This window comes from Narcine bancroftii, chromosome 1 (assembly GCF_036971445.1).
Source record: "Narcine bancroftii isolate sNarBan1 chromosome 1, sNarBan1.hap1, whole genome shotgun sequence".
NCBI lineage: Eukaryota > Metazoa > Chordata > Chondrichthyes > Torpediniformes > Narcinidae > Narcine > Narcine bancroftii.
The window spans coordinates 38185687-38204507 of NC_091469.1; the positions used below are offsets into that span (position 1 = coordinate 38185687).

Genomic DNA, 18821 nt, shown 5'->3' on the forward strand with positions numbered 1-18821 from the left:
CATGGCTTGAGGGTGGGACAGGTGCCAGGGTGGCAACTTTTTCCTGAAGTCGCGTCAGGAGAGCTGAGGGCTGCTCTTGTCCTCGGGCCAGTGGTATGAATTCACCCAGGACAGTATGTGGGGCTTCATACATGAGTTTGGCGGAGGATGAGGCCAGATCTTCTTTCGGTGCCATTTGGATTCCCAGTAGCACTCATGCCAATTTGTCAGTCCAACCTGGGGCCATTGAGCTGAGGCATCAGGGTAGTTTTCAGTTTGCGGTGAAACCTCTTGATGAGGCCATTGGACTGCGGGTGGTAGGCTGCATTGCGATGTAATTGGGTGCCAAGGAGCTGTGATAGCACTGACCACAGTCTTGAGGTGAACTGTGCCCCCCTCTCCCAAGTTATGTCCATTGGCAGCCCTAAATGGGCTATCCAATGTGATGAGGGCCCTGGCACAGAAAGTCGTGGATGTGTCCGAGAGTGGTACCATCTCTGGCCATCTGTTAAACCTGTCAAATATAGTGAGCAGGTACATGGCGCATCTTGAGATTGGCAGGAGACCAACGATGTCGATGTGCAAGCGGTTGAAACGCCTGTCTGTTGGGGGAAAACACTGGAACGGGGCTTTGACGTGTCTCTGAATCTTGAAGGTCTGGCAGCATACACAATTTCTGGTCCAGTGGCCGACCTGTTTCCACAGGCCTTGTCACATAAACTTGTCGGCGACCAGCTGCATCGTAGCATGTATGGATGGGTATGCTAAGCCATGAATGGTGTCAAACACACAACACCTCCAATCCATCAGTATGATGGATCTTGGCTGTACGGTGGAAACGTCACAGAGAAGTGTAGATCCGGAAGGTCCAAACCTCATGTCCTCCAGTTTGAGCTCCGAAACATTGGTACAGTAGGGCAGTATCTCAGCTTCCTGTAGTTGCGCTGCTGCCAGAGCAGTGTTGTCGATCCCTAGACCAAAAGAGCTGATTGATTGAATGGACATATGGGAGAGTGCATCTGCCACAAGATTGCCCTTGTGCCTGATAGCAGTGGTATAGATGTAGGAGAGATGCCTCTGTTGTCTTGCGGACCAAGGATCTGACCTCTTAGCAAAGGCGAATGTCAGGGGCTTGTGATCTGTGAAAACAGTGAAATCCCTTCCTTCCAGGAAGTACCAGAAATAGTGAATGGCAAGGTAAAGGGCCAAGAGTTCTCAGTCAAATGCACTGTATTTCTGGCCCAGTGGCCTCAATTGCCAACTGAAAAAGGCAAGTGGCTTCCAACTCCTGTTGAACAGTTGCTCCAGGATGCCTCCTATGGCTGGTTTAATGCATGGACTGTGAGGGCCGTGGCCACATGACTCATGGGTGCAAGAGCATGGTGGCATTAGTCAACACATCTTTCACTTTGCCAAAAGCTGCAGTCACCTCCTCGTTCCACTCCAGATCCTTGGACTGGCCAGAAAGTAGTTTGAAGAGCGGCTGCATGATCCTGGCTGCCGCTGATAGAAAACAATGGTAGAAATTTACCATGCTTACAAATTTCTGCAGCCCTTTAACTGTGGAAGGCCGGACGAACCTGTGTATAGTTTCCACCTTGGAAGGAATCAGCAGTGCCCCCTGCTGGTCAATGTGGTGCCCGAGGAAATCGATGGTTGTAAGCCCAAACTGGCATCTGGCAGGAGTGAGAACCAGGCCGTATTTTCTAAGACGCTGGTAAAGCTGGCGAAGGTACGTGCTGTGCTCCTGATGGGAGTGGCTGGCAGTAAGAATATCATCGAGAACAAAACACCGTCTAAGCTGTGTCCTACCAAGTCCATTACCCTCTTGAAGGTTTGTGCCACATACTTTAACACAAAAAGCATATACAGGAACTTGAACAGCCCAAAAGGAGTGATGAGTGCCATTTTTGGGATGTCGTTGGTGCACCGGGATCTGATGGTATCCCCTAACCAGATCGGTTTTGAAAAGGTCTTCACGCTGTAAAGATTGGCGGTGAAATCCTAGATATGGGAACCAGGTATCTGTCCGCCGTCGTGATATTATTGAACTGGCAATAATCACCACAAAGTCTCCAGTGACCAGATGCCTTGGGTACCATGTGCAGAGGTGGGATGCCTGTGGACTGTCCCCATTTCCTCCATCTGGTGGAACTCTTCCTTGGCAAGCTGCGGGCCTGGATGTGTATACATGGTCCCTCTGTGGGGATGCAATGCTGGATGTGTACACGTGGTCCCTCTGTGGGGATGCAATGCTGGATGCCATGCTTCGGCATGGCTGAGGAGGATTGGGGATTGACTATGATCAGAAACTCTGCTAAGATCTTGGTGTAAGCATTGTGAGAGAAAGTCACCGAGTTGAGGTGAGGTGCCAGTAGGGTGACCTGGCATAGGGCAAGGGACTGGAAGGTCTTAGTGTTCACTAAGTGGTGCGCTTTCAGGCCCATGAGGAGACACTGAGCTTGAAGGAAGTCTGCACCCAGCAGGGGTTGTGATACATCTGCCAGTGTGAAGGTCCATTTAAACCAGCAGGGGCTGAATTCCAGGGGGATGGTCAGCATGCCGTATGTTCAAATATTGCTGTTGTTAGCCTTAGTGAGGCAATGCCAGGTCTTTCCGGGATGAGTGCCCCGGCTCGTTGGAGGCAATACGCTGATCTCTGTTCCCATGTCGACCAGGAAACACTGACTGGAATGCCAGTCTAAAGTTAGAGCAGGCTGACTCTGTGACTGACTGTCATAGCCATCAACAATGGCCGGATGCAAGCAAAGTGGTTGGCAGCAGAACCCCAGTGCTGATGGTAGTAGCACCATTGTTCATTCTCCAAGCTGTCCCCAGTTGTGTTAGGCTTTTTCTTTGGGACTGGAACAGAACAAGCACCCTGGCGTCCTGCAGCAACCCGGTCGATGGCTGCTCTGCCCTATTGATTGGCCTGTGACGTAGCAAACTAGGCCACAGCTTAGACAGTGTTTTGTTCTAGATTATATTCTTACTGCCAGCCACTCCCATCAGGAGCACAGCATGTCATGTTGCTTAACCTGCCTTAGGGCATTGGCTTGGGCAGCCAATCTGAGAGGGTTGCAGAAGTCTAGGAATATCTGCTCAAACAGTAGGCAGGGTCTGTGACTGTCCATCAGCGCCAGCATGTCACTCATGAGGGCGGATAGTGTGCTGTTGCCCAGGCCGCCCATATGCAGTAGCCTTGCTACTCACTCGCGGCAGGAGATTAAAAAAGTGTGTATGAGGAGCACTTTGAGTGCCTCATTCCTGTCTTTGGTGGGGGGCTGCTGCAGGAAATCGACAATCCTGCTGCCAGTTCCTGATGTCGAGAACTGACCATGTAATAGTATTTTGTGGCATCAGCGGTGATTTGCCTAATATAAAACTGAGCCTCAGCCTGCTGGAACCAGACAACAGGGCTGTGAGGTCCAGAATGATGGCAGTTTCAAGGAGACTGTGTTAACGTCATTCATCGTGGGGTCCAAATTTGCTGATTTGGGCCATTGGGGTCACCAAAAGTAGCGAACAAAGACACAGTAGTCAGTGTGAATTGGTTTAACTAATTTTACTGGAACTCCTGTGAGGTTATAAGCACAACCCCCATGATATTTTGCTGCCCCCAAGACCATTGTGATGTCAGCCTGGAGGGATGGCAACGCTCCCAGTGTCTCATGGCTCTCGGCCCCACGCGAGCCTCCACCTCCATGATGCGGTTCGCTTGCAGATTGGCATAGCCCATTACAACATTTCTCTTGGTGGATGAATCGAAGACTAGAGGGCCCAGTCTTAGAATTAGAAGAAACCCATTTCAAACAGAGATGAGGAAAAATTTCTTTAGCCAGAGGGCCGTGGATTTGTGGAATTCATTGGCACATACACCTGTTAAGACCAGATCATTGGGGGAGTTTAAGAGGGAGATTGATAGGTATCTAATTAGTCAAGGCATCAAGGGATACGGGGAAAAAGCCAGAATCTGAAACTAGATGTGAGAACAGTTTAGCTCAGGGTGGAATTGCAGAGAAGACTCAATGGGCCGAAAGGTCTACTTCAGTTCCTTTTTCCTGTGATCTTGTGATATGGGTTGATATTTAGGACTGAGGTGAGGAGAAATTTCTTTACTCACTAAGTGCTGAACCTGTGGATTTCATCCTGAAAGCCATGGAGGCTGTCACCAAATATATCCAAGAAAAATAGATTACTAGTTACAAGGAGGCTAGGAATATGGTATTGAGGATCAGTCATAATTATATGGAATGCTGGATCTAATTTAAAGGTCAAATGGGCTATTCCTACTTGTATTTTACTAATGGCAGGAATGTATTAATGAACAATTATCTCTGACTTCAGTTTGCTCCATTAGCAAAGCAAGACAATGCATCCAAAAAGGATATGAATGGAATAACATTACCAGTGTTATCAGATGGATAAAAATTAGAAAATGTAGAACTAAAGAACACAGATCCAGTGACAACAAATTAAACTTGAAATTGACACTTTAACTTCACTGATCCTCTCAAACTATATTCCGGTACAAATACACAAATTAAATGAATATTTCGAATTTTAAACTGTGCAGCATAATGATGAGATGCCGAGATAGCTCTGCTCATGAGCTGCTAGATCGTACTGTATAGGGGAATTTCACTGCCAGAATTAATGTTACAGGCACATGGTAAAATCTGTCTCACTGGGACTCAGGTTGTCAGCTGTAACAACTAAATGACAATTGAAAGGCTGCTTCAAAATTATGAATAATTTTTTTATTCAAAACATTTCTCAATGTTCATTTTTCCCAATCAATGTAGCTTTTCTCTTTAACTTAAATGAGAACAAATTATATTTTAAATCCAATATTAAATGATCTTAATGAATATCTGGTTTAAGCATTATAGCATAGAGCACTGCATTCCCAAGAGTGGCAGTGATTTCATCGATGGCTTCAAGAACCATCGGGACACGAGAACAAATGCAATTATTCTCCTTGACTGCAGGCACTGATTCATCTTACTTACTCTCTCATTCCATATACATATCCACACTTCTGCTGTGAACCTGGATGGGTGCCATCAGGCACAACCTGAATTGAAGCCCAGATCTGTGCAGTTTCTCTTGCCACTGATTCTTTTCAGCAGAAACCTTAACTTATTCCTTAAGTGTGGTCCAGGATCATGTAGTAGCAAATTTACTATGAAACCAAGGTTGCCATTAGCTTGGACAGGTGAACTACCCAGCACAGGAACTATTTGCATTTGTGATAATTGTGAAATAAAACACAAGCACTCTGAAGAAGGTGGAGTTACCTGGGAGGACAGGGAGTCAGCTTACAGACTTTAACCAGTTGCGGGGGGCGGGCCTGGAGGCTGCAGAGACTTTCGTCTGTTCTCTCTCTTGTCTGTTTATTCAGACACACCACTATTGCTTCTTGAACACCTAGGCACAAATCATAAAATCAAACACCTTTCAGAAATGACAGCACCAAAACTTGAGAGCTTCAATGACATTGGCGAGTCTGGGTGGTATTTGGCGGAAATTGCGAAGAATAATATGTTGGATGCAGAGGCTGGTGGGGGTGGTAGGTAAGTTAAGGAGAGCCCTGTTGTTTTACTACTTGTGGGGGGGGGGGGGCAGATGAGTGAGGAATGAAGTGGGTGAATGCTGCATTGATGAGAGCAGGGAGGAAGCCATATTTTAATGGCAATGGTAAATGTTTTAGTCAAAGATCAGTGATCTTCCAATGAAACTTTCTTTCACATCATGTTATTATCCCTTGAATATTACATTTTCAGCATGACTTTCTGAACAAATCCCTTCATCTGATAATCTTATCTGCACTCTGCTTTGTCATCTCTTTGCCTTCCTTGTTAAATAGTCAAACCAAAGTAAAATACTTACCCCCAAAGTCAGCTGAAATTTTCTTGAAATTGACTCTTTTACTTCACTGATCCTCTCAAACTATATTCTGGTACAAATACACACATTAAATGAATATTTCAAATTTGAAACTGTGCACAGGAACAACCGTGATTATCTATAATCAATCTTTTCCTGTTCAGGTACTAGATGCAATCGTTATATCATCCAGGTAATGCATCACATTGGGTTGGGTTCTAGTTATTCATTGTAGTCTTCAGTTTTCCTTAATGAATTTACCATATATATGAAGGAAGATTATGCTTTTGTTACTAATTTTTTGTAGTTGCAGTTGATATTTATGAAGCCTAGAATTTTACCCTAGATTCAAAAATGTACTGGGGGTGTAGGCCAATTGGTGTAATTGGGTGGCACGTATTGGTGGTCTGAAAAGGCCTGTTACTGTGCTATATGTCTAAGTTTTAATAAAAGATGGATTCTAAAGGGGAGGGAATTGCTGTAAAGAGGAATGAAGAATGAGAATTAGCACACCGTTCTCTGTTGGAGATTGGGTTTCCATTCTTAATTTGCATGTCAGTAATTCACCAGAAATGGAAGTGAACATATAAGGCAATGTTTGTTTCCCTTGGAGAAGAGAAGGCAGAGGGGGAACTGTTAAAGATGCACAAAATTATGAGAGGCATAGATAAATTAGGATAATGAGAAACTTCTCTTCCTTAGCAAATTTTTCTTTGAGTAGAGGGTGTAGGTTTCAGGAAAGAGATAGGAATTTGGAGGAGATTTAAAAACAAGTTCTCCCATAGGCATTCAAATTGGGAACGAACTGCCTAAAAGGGTGGTGGAGGCAAAAACTGACACCATTGAAGAGGAATCTGGATGACCACTCCAAATGTGAGGGCATAGAAGAGTGCTGGAAAGAGGGTTTACTATAGAGAGATATTCGATGATTGGCACTGAGACAATGAGCTGAAGGATCTGTTTCAGTGCTGTATAATTCCATGACTACTTGAAACAATATTTTTTAAACAAATTTAGACATAAGGAATGGTAACAGGCGATTTTGGCCCACGAGTCAGTGCAGCCCATTTTACACCCAATTATATTTTGAACAGGGGGAGGAAACTAGAGGCCCTGGGGAAAACCCTCACAGACACAGACACACAGGCACAGACGCACGCACGCACACAAAATGTACAAACTCCTTACAGACAGCGCAGTTAGAACCCCGGTCCCGACCACTGGTGCTGTAAAGGCGTTGCACTAACTGCTACGCCAAGCATGCCACCCATATTTTGAGCTGAAACAAGAAATTAAACAAGTGTTTTGTATTTTTTCTCACAAAAAACAGGAGCAGGATTTAAAAATTCACGGGTATTTTTGGAGCATTGGGAGAGAGCAGGAATATGGCATTGAGATAGGTGATTAGCCAGCATAATGGGAACACGCTCAAAGACCCAAATTCCTATTCCTGCTTGCTTTTTGTGTTTCTATGAGGAAAAATACAAAATAATTGCTTAATTTTTGTGATATTTTCTTATTCCTGATTATAATTTATCCTGTCTCAGCCTTTGAACAACCCACATTAACTTTAGTAAATCTTTCCCATTTTAATATATCAATAAGAAGGTGCAGATGTCTGCTGTTATCTTCTCCCTAGGTTATCTTATCCCACTTGCCTTTTCCTCACCAATATATTTGTGGTCTATTGCTGAATTCTGAAATTAGCAGGCTTATTGTTGGCTTTTGCCTCTAATCTATTGTTAGCTTTAACTTCATATTCAACACTTGGACCATTGTGGAATCAAAGATTACAGGGAACAGGCAGGAAACTAAATGGTTTAAAGGATTATAATATGAATGTTTGACTATAAGATAAATGTTTGCACGATGATATGCTGCCTCCAACACCGAAATTTATGACTGGTTCTGATTGGACCTTATTTGAAATACTATTTACTATCCATCTCTAATTATACCCTGAAATGAGGAGGAAGGTAAGGATTAATAATCATAATAATCTGGAGTCCTCACTGGTTTCAAAAGATCACAGGAACCAGGGCCCCAGCCTGTAAAAGCAAACATGGGAATCAGGGCTCCACATTAAAGGGAGTGTAGGAATTAGACCCCAGTGTGTTAAATGGAGCAGGGAAACCTTGACTCTGAAGGAAGGGAAGAAGCTAGGGCCCAGATGTGCATAAAAGGAGAGTAGCAGCTGAAGCTGTTGTCTTAAAGATAGTGCAGGAACCAGGACCATGGTGTGTTAAAGGCAGACAAGGAACTAAGAATACAGGAAATGTGGCACCAATGTGTTAAAGGAAACGTAGGAACAGTGGCATCAGTGTGTTAAAGCCCAGGAACTGGGGAAGCAAAGTGTTAAAGGGAACAGAGGAAGCAGGATACTCTTGTGTTAAAGGGAGCACATGAACTGCTTCCCTGATGTTAAAGGGAGCAAAGGAACTGCAGCCCTGGATATTAAAGGAAATGGGGACCCAGTATGTTAATGGTGTGCAGCAACTGGGGCCCTAATATGTTAATGGGAATGCAGACAAAGGGGCCTTGGGGTGTTTAAGGGAACATAGGAACTGGCACCTGGTGATCTGAAAATTCATATTTTAGAATAGCTGGAGTGTTTTTAAAAATATTTTATTTATAAATTTTCAAACTCCAGCAATTTCCAGTAATCAATAATATACAAGATTCACTTTTGAGTCCGAGCCATTCTCCCCACCTCCTCACACATGACAGAATGCAATTACATACAACATTCAAGACACCTACAACAAAGGTTGGAAACACATCAGGGATTTGTCACGGCCCGACAGCCGGCACCCAGGCGGTTACATTTTCCTACACTTAACTTGATTGGGCTGGAATTGACCCCCCATCCCCCATCCCCGCCTCTCCCTCAGTAGAAGGATAGACAGGGAAGGCAGGTTGCAAAGCACACAGATCCACACTATAATTGTGTTCCTACAAAATTTAAACATGGTTGCCAAATTTTTAGAAAACGTTATATTTTTTCCTTTAATCATAGGCAATTTTCTCCAAGGGAACACAGCTCTGCATTTCCGCATTCCAACCTGCAGTGCCCAAGTGAGAGTCAGATTTGCAGGTAATCGCTATCGGCCATTACGATCATTACGAATTGGATTTGGAATTTGGTCAGCTTCATCTTAAGCCTTATGTCCATCTATTTCCCAATAAGAACAGCTTTGGGTCCTGTGGGAATTTTTTTAACTATGATTTTTTTCTAGGACTTGGTCTAATTCTGCCCAGAAGGGTCTTTCCTTGGTACATATCCAGGTTGCATATTCTTGTCACAATGCCACATGTAAAGCATTGGTCTGAAATTTCTGGTTTAGCCTTATTCAATTTTTGTGGTGTCAAATATAGCTAGTGGAGAAAGTTATACTGCACCAGTCTATACTGTGCATTAATAATTGTGGCCATGCTATTCTGACACAGATCTGACCAGTATCGCTCATCAATCTTTGTTCCCAAGTCTGACTCCTACCTTTGCCTGGTTTAGGGCCTTCTGCTTGGAGTAAGAAATACCTCGCCCAGATGAACTTCCCTGTATTCCCCTTTTGAATCAGGGTCTCTATGTAACTGCACATCAGTAAAGTCATGGATGGACCTAATTTGTCCTTCAAAAAAGATCTTATCTGAAGGTTGTAGAGGAACATCTTATTTGAAGGCTAGATTTACTTCTGAGTTGCTCAAATGATATTAACTGCCCCCACTCATAACAGTCCTCGATACACCTGATCCCCTTTTGGCACCAGGTGTCCAGGATCTTGTTATCTATCGTCAATGTGACTAATCTATTCGGAGTCAGGGGTGTTTTTGGGGACAGCCCCACTTTAGACTGTACATATTGATTAATTTGGTTCTTTATAAAAATTATGTGTTTCAATATGTGTCCCACTTCTAAATAAAGTCTCCTGCTACCTTTTCACCCACCGTGAGCAGAATAATTTGTGCCCAGGATGGTACACCTCCTCCCTCAAATAGTGAGGTGATATACTTTGACTGGGGGCTGCCCAGTAATATTTCTTAAAGTCTGGTAACCTTAAGATGCCAAAACTGAAGTTCCAGGTTAGTTTTTCCATAGAGACCTGGCTACTTTGCTATTCCACAAAAACCTTCTAACGTGTGAATGTAAGTTCTGAAAAAACCCCGGGGCAGCACTGGCAAAGTTTGGAAGCGGTACTGAAGCCTCTGCGATACATTCATTTTAACACAGTTGACCCTGCCTACCACCTGTTTAAGTCTTCCTCAATTATCTTGAGCAAGAGGGTGTAGTTTAGCTTATATAAATTATTTAGATTATTGTCCATCCTAACTTCTAGATATTTGATCCCATTTTACGGCCACTTAAAATGACTATTCTCTTGATATTGACTATAGTGATATAACTTTGCTCTTATCCAAATTGATCTTAAACCTAGAGACCTCTCTATAGTCTTCCAAAGTTGAGTGCAGCCTGGCCAGCGAGTTTACTGGGTCTGTCAGATATATCAGCTCATCATCAGCAAATAGATTGATTTTATGTTCCTCCTGGCCTACCCTAAATCAGTTGATGTCTGGATTCTAGTGAATGGCCTCAGCCAATAGCTCCATAGTTATTACATATAGAGCTGGAGATAATGGACATCCTTATCTACTGACTCTTGACAGTGGGAAGGCTGAAGAAATTTTCCCATTGGTCAAAACTTTAACTTTGGGCGCATGGTACAACGTGCTTATACAATTTATAAAAGTTGGCCCTAGCCCCAATTTTTCCATCACCTTGAACAAGAAGTTCCATTCCAGTCTGTCAAATGCATTCTCTGCATCCAGGGCTACAGCTATGCTTCTTTCATCCTTTGACTGTGCCAGATGCATTGTACTCAGCAGCCTGTCCACTGTCTGCCTGTTTTGCACAAAGCCCACCTGATCCTTATTTATTAGTTTTGGCAAATATTTCACCAATCTACTCACCAGGGCTTTGGCAGTTATCTTATAATTTGCATTTAATAATGAGATTGGTCTATAAAAGGATGGTTTCAATGGATCCCTGTCTTTTTTGAGAATTACTATAATAATTCTGTCAAAAAGGATTCTGGGAGGGTATGGGTCTCAATTACCTGATCTACCATCTCCATAAAAAGAGGTATCAATAAATCTCTAAATTCCTTGTAGCACTCAGATGGGAACCCATGCTCCACTGGAGTTTTGTTAGTCTGTAATGAACTCAATGCCTTTCTCATTTCTTCTTCTGTGAAGGGGAGATCTAACCCTTCCTGTTCTTCTAGGTTTAAATTTAGTAGTTCCAATTTTGACAAGAACTCGTTGATTTTATCTGGCCCTCGCCAATTCTGACATATAGATTTTCATAAAATTGCCTAAAGGTCTCATTAATTTCTCTTGGCTTATACAAGATCCTGTCATTCCCATTTTGTATTGCATTGATAGTCCTTGAGGCCTGTTCTGCCCTCAACTGTCAAGAGAGGACTTTATTGGCTCTCTTACCCAATTCGCAATATTTTTGTTTTGACCTCATTATGGTCTTTTTTTATACTACATGTTTGAAGCATATTGTATTTCAGTTTTTTCTTTGTTAGAGCCCTATATTGTTCTTCAGAGCCAAATTTTTGAAAGTCCCTCTCTAAACATGTAATTTCCTGTTCCAACTTTTGCACCTCCCTCATGATTTCCTTTTTGACTGCTTTAGAGCATCCAATTATTTTACATCTCAATATCCAATAGGATATATTTATCTAGAGTAGAGGTGCAGTTGGTCTCACAGAATGTGTCTGTGTTCTAACAAAATTCTGGCCTCTTTAACAGCAGCATATTAAGACACCATTTATACACTGTCTCTTGCTTATCCTGCATTTCTATAGTTAAAGTCAAAGTTGAATGGTCTGACAGAAGCCTCACTGTGTACTCGGTCTCCATGATCCTACCCTCTATATGGGATGAAGCCACAAATAAATCTATCCTGGAGTAGGAGTCATGTTGCCTCGAATAGAAGGAATAATCCCTCTCCTTGGGTGTTTTCACCTCCATACATCTATCAAATTCAGCTTGTTCATAAAATCAATTGAAGCCCTTGCTGTCTTTGTTTTTTTTTGTTGACTTGTCCCGGACAGGATCCAGACAAAAAATGAAGTCCCCCCCCACCCCCCCACCCAACCAAAATATTTTCTCTTTCCTCTGCCAATTTCAGAAAAGTATCTTGAATTAATTTTTCATCATCAAAATTGAGAGAGTAATACATCCACTAGGACCAACACTCTGAATATATTTGACAGTGCATCATAACAAAACTTGAACTTGGCATTGCCATCCTGGGCTCCACAAGGTGGGCTGGATCGGATGCTGACCATTCCTCCTACCTTGCTGGCTGGCTGGCATTTTTCTTTCCCATTATTTTCAGGTAGTGACTTTTATTTATCTATTCTTACTGCTTTTAGCATTTATTATTTAGTTTTAAACTGTTTTAGACTTTCTTGGTCTGGGAGCTCTAGGGATCAGCGTCCTACTACTCCCCCTTTATCACATGACCTCCAAACGCTGCCAATAGTTGGAGTGTTTTATTGCACTTGCTACCAAAGGAGTGCAGTAAAGATTTATCACTCTAGTTGCTGGGATAAAGGCAACAATTTCTTTTTCAATTCCTTCCACTTTCCACAGATCGAAGGGGAAGCCACAGGGACTCAAATGGGCCCCAGTTACATGAGTACTTGTTGACTATGGAAAAGTCCATATTCCAAGCCTATTCCAGCAGCACCCCATCCCTCCCCCCCATCCCAACTCTTTCTCTGCTAAAATGACCAGACACAGATGGTGATGCATTCTACATTTGTGCAGAACTTGTTAATTTTATCACCTTTGCCTCCAATACATCCACCCTGTCCTCAAAGTTACCTGGACTACCTTCTATTTTCTCTATCTCTTGCCTCCATCTCAAGTCACTGACATCTTTAATAAACCCACTGACTCCCAAGGCTACATCTCCTCCCTCCCCACCTCCTGTAAAGATGTAATTCTCAATTTCTCTGTCTCTGCTGCATCTAGAACTTCTGAAATATTTTCTTCCTTCCAAAAAAATGTGGTTTCTCCTCTGCCATAGTGAACAAAGAAGTGGAGGATTCCACAGCAGCATCCGTGGAAAGAAGTGGTCAGTCAATATTCCAATTAGAACCTTTTATTCATTCTTGATAAAGGGCCCTGACCTGAAATGTTAACTGATCATTACCCTCCATGGATGATTGCGGACGTGATTCGTCCAGCTTCTCTTTGTTCATTCAAGATCCAACATCCGTAGATTTTGTGTTGCACTGATGTTCCACTCACATTTGTTGATGAAGCCTACAATCATGTTTCCTCCATTTCTTACACATCTGCTCTCACCTCCTCAGCACCCAGAAAAATAAGAGTTCTCACCTTTCACCCCACTTTCTCACTCTCACACCACCCCCAACTTCCTGATTTATACAGGGACCACCCTTTTCGTGTCTCCCTGGTCTGCTCATTGCTTCCAAGCCAACCCTCCAAGTCGCCTGGTATCAATTTTTTTCCTTCACCTCCTCCCTCATCACCTATCCAGGGACCTAAACATTTTTTTCAAGTGAGACAGAGTTCGCCTACACCTCTTCCAATCTGGTCTGTTGTATTCAATGTTCACCTTATGGCCTGGTCCATTTGGTGACACCAAAAAAAGTGGCTTGCACTTTTTACCTTCACAGATGCTGCTTGACCACTGTGTTCTTGTGGCATTACATTTCTTGGCCCCTAGAATGACAGGGCTCTCCTGTGAGGAGATATTATGCAAGCTATGCCTGTATTCTCTAGCTTTAAGAAGTTTGAGGTAAGAACTCAATGAGATGTGCAAGTTCTTGGAGAACTCATCATGGTAGATGGAGGGAGGATGCATTGTTGACCAAGGAGTCCAGGACTAGCAGTCAAAGATCTCAAGCAAAAACAACCTGCTGGAGGAACTCAGAGGGCCGAGAGCATCAGTGAGAGCAAAAGAGTTGTCGACATTTTTGTTTGGAAACTTTCATCAAGATTGAGAGTGCAGGGGGGAAATAGACAATATAATGAAGAAAGAGGCAAGTGGGCAATTAAACCAGGAAGGGTTGAAGGATGACGGTTAGATGAGGAGATTGAAGCAGTTGATTGTCAGGTGCTAGACAAGTGGAGAGAGAGGAAAGGCAAAGGTGGGGGGGCAGTTGGGAGAAGGAAAATAACTCATGGAAATGGCTGCAGTGGGTAAGCGGTGGTACATGGAGACAAAGGCTACCAGTGGTAGAATCTGATAAGAAGAAAAGGGGCCAATATTGATATATTAGAAGCTGTCAGGGAAGAGGTGAAGGACAGATGGGACCAGGTGCAACCAAAGTTGGGAGGGGGGGGCATTGGAATTCTTGTGGATGGGTAGATAGAAGAGGGGGGTGAAATTCTTGTGGATGAGCCGATAGAAAAGGGGGGTGGAATTCTTGTGGATGGGTGGATAGAAGAGGGGGGAGGAGAAAAGAGAATGGCTGGGGATCTGCGTAGGGATAGGTGAGAATGGGCACAAAAATAGAGGGAGGTGGAATGGAAGCAGCGCAGAAGAAATGAGAGGGGACTCATTATTCACAAATTGGGTTGTCACATGAAAAAACAAAGAAGTCTAGGGCAGATTTGCTTTATCTAAGCAATGCTAACTATTGTTATATTAATTTTTTGATGTTCCCTTCAGACATTTTGCCTAATATCAGATTAATTATTATACACGTTTGCAATCAAGGGCCTATAGTTGCCAATGTTTGCACCTTGACCTTTTATGAATGTGGCCCCACAGTAACTTGCTCCCACTCTCTTGCTTTTCCAGTGCCTGGTGGATCCTTGACTATGGGCACTAGAGCCTCATAAATCTACTCACTATTCCCTGTCACATGCTGATATTAATATTATTTAATATGAGAGATTTTATTTGTTTTAAACTCTTTTTAGCTTCCCCATTAATGTCTTAAATTAATATCTTAAGCAATGATACAGAATACTTATTACATTTTGCTCACTGCCAGCCGAGAACCATTTTTAAAACAATTACGTCTTTTTAAAAAAATTAAAATGTAGACCTACAGCATAATAACACGCCATTTTGGTCCATGAGTCCGTGCCACCCAATCAACCTGCACCCTCGTTATGTTTTGAATGGTGGGAGGAAACCAGAGTCCCCGGGGAAAACTCACACAGAAAGGTAGAACATATAAATTCCTTACAGAGTGCACAGGATTCAAACACTGGTCCTGCCACTGACCACTACATCAATTGTGCCACCTCAGTCAGCTTTTTTGTTAATGCAGTATTGAATCAGTGTTTTGCCTTTGCATGTGAGCATTGCTCTTACAAAGGTCCTAAATTGGTGTCGTTTATTAAAACTACAGTTGTGGGCTTCTGAAATATAAACAGAAAATGCTGGAGATACTGCGAGAGGTGAAAGTGACTGCTATGTCTATACTGTCATGCTCATGTGGCAAATATAACCTCAGCCACTTTCCAACTGGAGTAACGTACCAGACCCTAATGGTTATTTTTGCTTCTGCCTGCTTCATATCTGCAGATTATTTAGATTTCTAGTCCATCCACTTTGGATCTCAGTGCAATATGTGCTTCCTCAGTACACGCCAGGCTGATTGAAGTCACCCAATTAGTCTCTCTCACGTAAAGGGCCTTGTCCTGACTTTGAGGTCTGAGCTTGGAATTCTGCGCAGGTTAATTCTTCATGTAGTTTACTTCCCCTTCAGGATCATATGTTCCTCAGCTGCCCTGACATTTCTGACCACCACCATTTCCTGTTCTTCACCAATACTGCACATTCATTTCAACTCATTCCTTCTGTTTAACCACCTTTCCGATGTTTCCTCCACATTGTAAGTAATTATTGCCGCAGCTTCCTGCCACATTGTTTCTCATGCTTCCAACAGGCTCACGTCCTTTCAGAATGCCTCTTAGGACCACCTTATTCCAAGGGAGTTGCACACTTCAGTGCTATTGGCTTCTTGGCTAATCGTTGGGCATATTGTTTCTTGATCAGAATCTTCACAGAGGTCTGGGAGGAGACTGATGGGAGCAGTAACATTTGCTGTGCTCTGGGGGTGGCTCTGGGGGTGGTTTTCATATTCCTCAGCAGACAATAAAGTCTGTTGCCCTGACTGACCTTGGCAGGGGAAGCATAAATGTTGGGCTTCAGAATCTGTAGTCCACCAGCAGGGACTTTGCTATGATCAATGATCCAATGGAAAAGTAACAAATCACAGGAAAAGGAGCAGTATCAGTTGCAGACTCCATAGCTTCAAGCAGATCCTGCCATTTTTTGGGTTATTTGCATCATAAAGAACTGCACATTTACAGAAATAATGCCATTTGTTCTACGAAAGGGCCAGTAGTATTTAAGTAAATTTCCAGTGTAAACATTGTACCTTTGGGATGCTAACGATCACAGGCTCATTCCCTCTTTCAAGAGGGACTACAAACATCTGTGGTCTTCATGACAAAAAACTTTAATTGTTTTGGACACGTGATGAAATTGAAGTGATTCTAAACCCCAGTGGATGCCAAGTGAATGATCTGTACACTCTGAAGGTCAGAGATTGCTTATTTGGTTTCAGTGTCTGTCTCTGGAGATTCTGTAAGTACAAACTTGCAGTGTAATGTATGTGCTAATGTCATGTCCCAAAGAAAGTTTACCCGACTAATAACTAAAATGAGGATATTGCCCCATGAGGAAACTTCAGCTGCTGGAATTTAAACGAGTGAGAGGTGACTTAATTGAAATATACAAGTTACTAAGGGGTCTCAACAAAGGAGAGAATGCTTCCTCTAGAACATGGGGGTCAACGTTTGAAGGCAGAGATTAAGCATTTTTTTTATTCTCAGAGGGCTGTGAGTCTTTGCAGCTCTCTCAAAGGATCGCAGAAGCGAGTCTCGTAATAGTTTTGAGGTGGAATCATGAAGTTGTACAGCACAGAAATTAGCCCTTTAATCCACCACACCTATATAAACCTTTTGCCAATCTACACTGATCCCATTTGTTCACATTAGGTCCATATCTTTCAGTCCCTTGCTGATTCAAGTGGCTTTCCGAAAGCCTCTTAAAAGTAGTGGTTGTATCTGCTTCTTCCACCTTCTCTGGCAGTGATATCACCCATTCTCTCTTTAAAATAAAATCCTTTCACACAGCTTAAACATATACCATCTTATTTTTGATATATTTACTGTTATGTCTCTGAGTCACTTGGAGGCTTCTTGAATAACGTAGAGATGCAAGATTCAAATAACAGAAGAGACTTTACTTACTGATGCCTTCCACCATCTCAGGAAACTTCACACACACACACACACACACACACACACACACACACACACACACACACTCACACACACACACACGTACATATGCCACACAGTGGTGCACTACAGTTACTACAGTGAGAAGGGTGTATTCTTATACAGTTACAAAATAGTTCACAATTATCCTGACTATGTGACACTTACCAAGAGAAAATAATTATGTCCATCTTTCTTACCATATCTTTCATAATTTTATTCATGTCTAGCAGCTCATGCCTCAGCCTCCTTTACTTCAGGAAGAGTCAGCTCATTCTATCCAATCTCTCCCCAGAACTGAAGTGCTCCAATCCAGGCAACATCCTGGTGAAGCTCCTCTGCACTCTCTCCAGCACAATCACATCCTATCGTATGGCTATAGATTCTCATTGTGACCTGCTGATAAATGGGAATATGGTGTTGAAGTTAAGGCCAGATCATGAAAATGTTTGAGGTGCTTAAACTCTCAGCAGAGTATTCCAAAACCTAAATGGAAAGATTATATGGTGAAACATTCTGAGATTGCTGAGTGAATAAATTGTGCAATAGAGGCAGGTGTTCTGCTTCTTAACAAGAAAAGAACTGCGCTAACTGCTGCTGTTAAATTCTTCATTAATACTTTTGGTATAATTTCAAACTCTTCAGAAAATGTGTTTCATGTTCATTTGAGATAAAGCTACAGTGATTATGGAGCCCAACTTACCATCTCTCCTCAGTAAATGAACTTCAGTGGATTTGCACAAAGTATTCTGTTCCACGTAGCTGGCACACAAACACCAACACCTGTATTTGATAGTTAATTCTGTGTAGGACTGACATAAAGCAAAGAAGTACAGCCACCTGTCTTAAGTCTAAACTTCACTTCCAAATGGATCCGATGAGCAACTCATGCAGTAAACTGGGGTGAATTAAGTTGCATGCAACAGTCCTGATAGGCAATAATGGTTGAGGTGTCAGGAGTTGATACATAATCAGCATCACATTCTTGTAAGAGGATGGATAGATCGACCTTGTTTAGTAAGACTGAGAAGAGTAGGTTAAACTGGCGGATTCTTACCCCCTGCACATGACTCCGAGCACTCGGTGAAGCCCTTGTACTCCCAGGCATGCAGCTCATTGAGATTCTCTGCACGGTCATAGTCCCCCATTTCACTGTTGCAGGGTCCTGAGTAGCAGCCTTGTTCGGTTTGTGGTTTGGTACCTTCACATTCATCATCAGGTAGGTCTTCCACCGACTGCGAGAAGGACAGCAGAACCTGGCATTTGACCTTCCGAATCTGGGTACCAGCCCCACATGTTGCGCTGCACAGAGACCAGGGTCCTGGAATAAATCTGGGCACAGACGGCATTGAATGTAATGGCAGATGTAGAAATAATCAAATCTTTTATAGAACAAAGAATTATAATTAGACCTTTCAATATAAAAAAAAAATAACAATATAAAATATAACAATTACAGCATGGAAACAGGCCATTAGGCCCTTCTAGTCCGCACCGAACCAAACACCCCTTTCTAGTCCCACCTCCCTGCACAATGCCCATAACCCTCCATCTTCTTCTCATCCATATACCTGTCCAACCTTTTCTTAAATAATACAATTGAC

At 42.8% G+C, this 18821-nt stretch overlaps 1 protein-coding gene across 1 annotated transcript in view; it reads right to left on the reverse strand.

The window, feature by feature from the left end:
- The window catches only part of LOC138757501 (ADAMTS-like protein 1), a 133234-nt gene extending 114668 nt beyond the window's left edge, over positions 1 to 18566 (reverse strand). Inside the window, exons 1-2 of the mRNA XM_069925344.1 lie at positions 18275 to 18566; positions 5280 to 5409 (exon numbers count right to left, since the gene is read on the reverse strand). Coding sequence (XP_069781445.1) covers positions 5280 to 5409; positions 18275 to 18566 — 422 coding nt within the window. The remainder of the gene's footprint in view (positions 1 to 5279; positions 5410 to 18274) is intronic.
- Between the last annotated feature and the right edge of the window lie 255 nt (positions 18567 to 18821).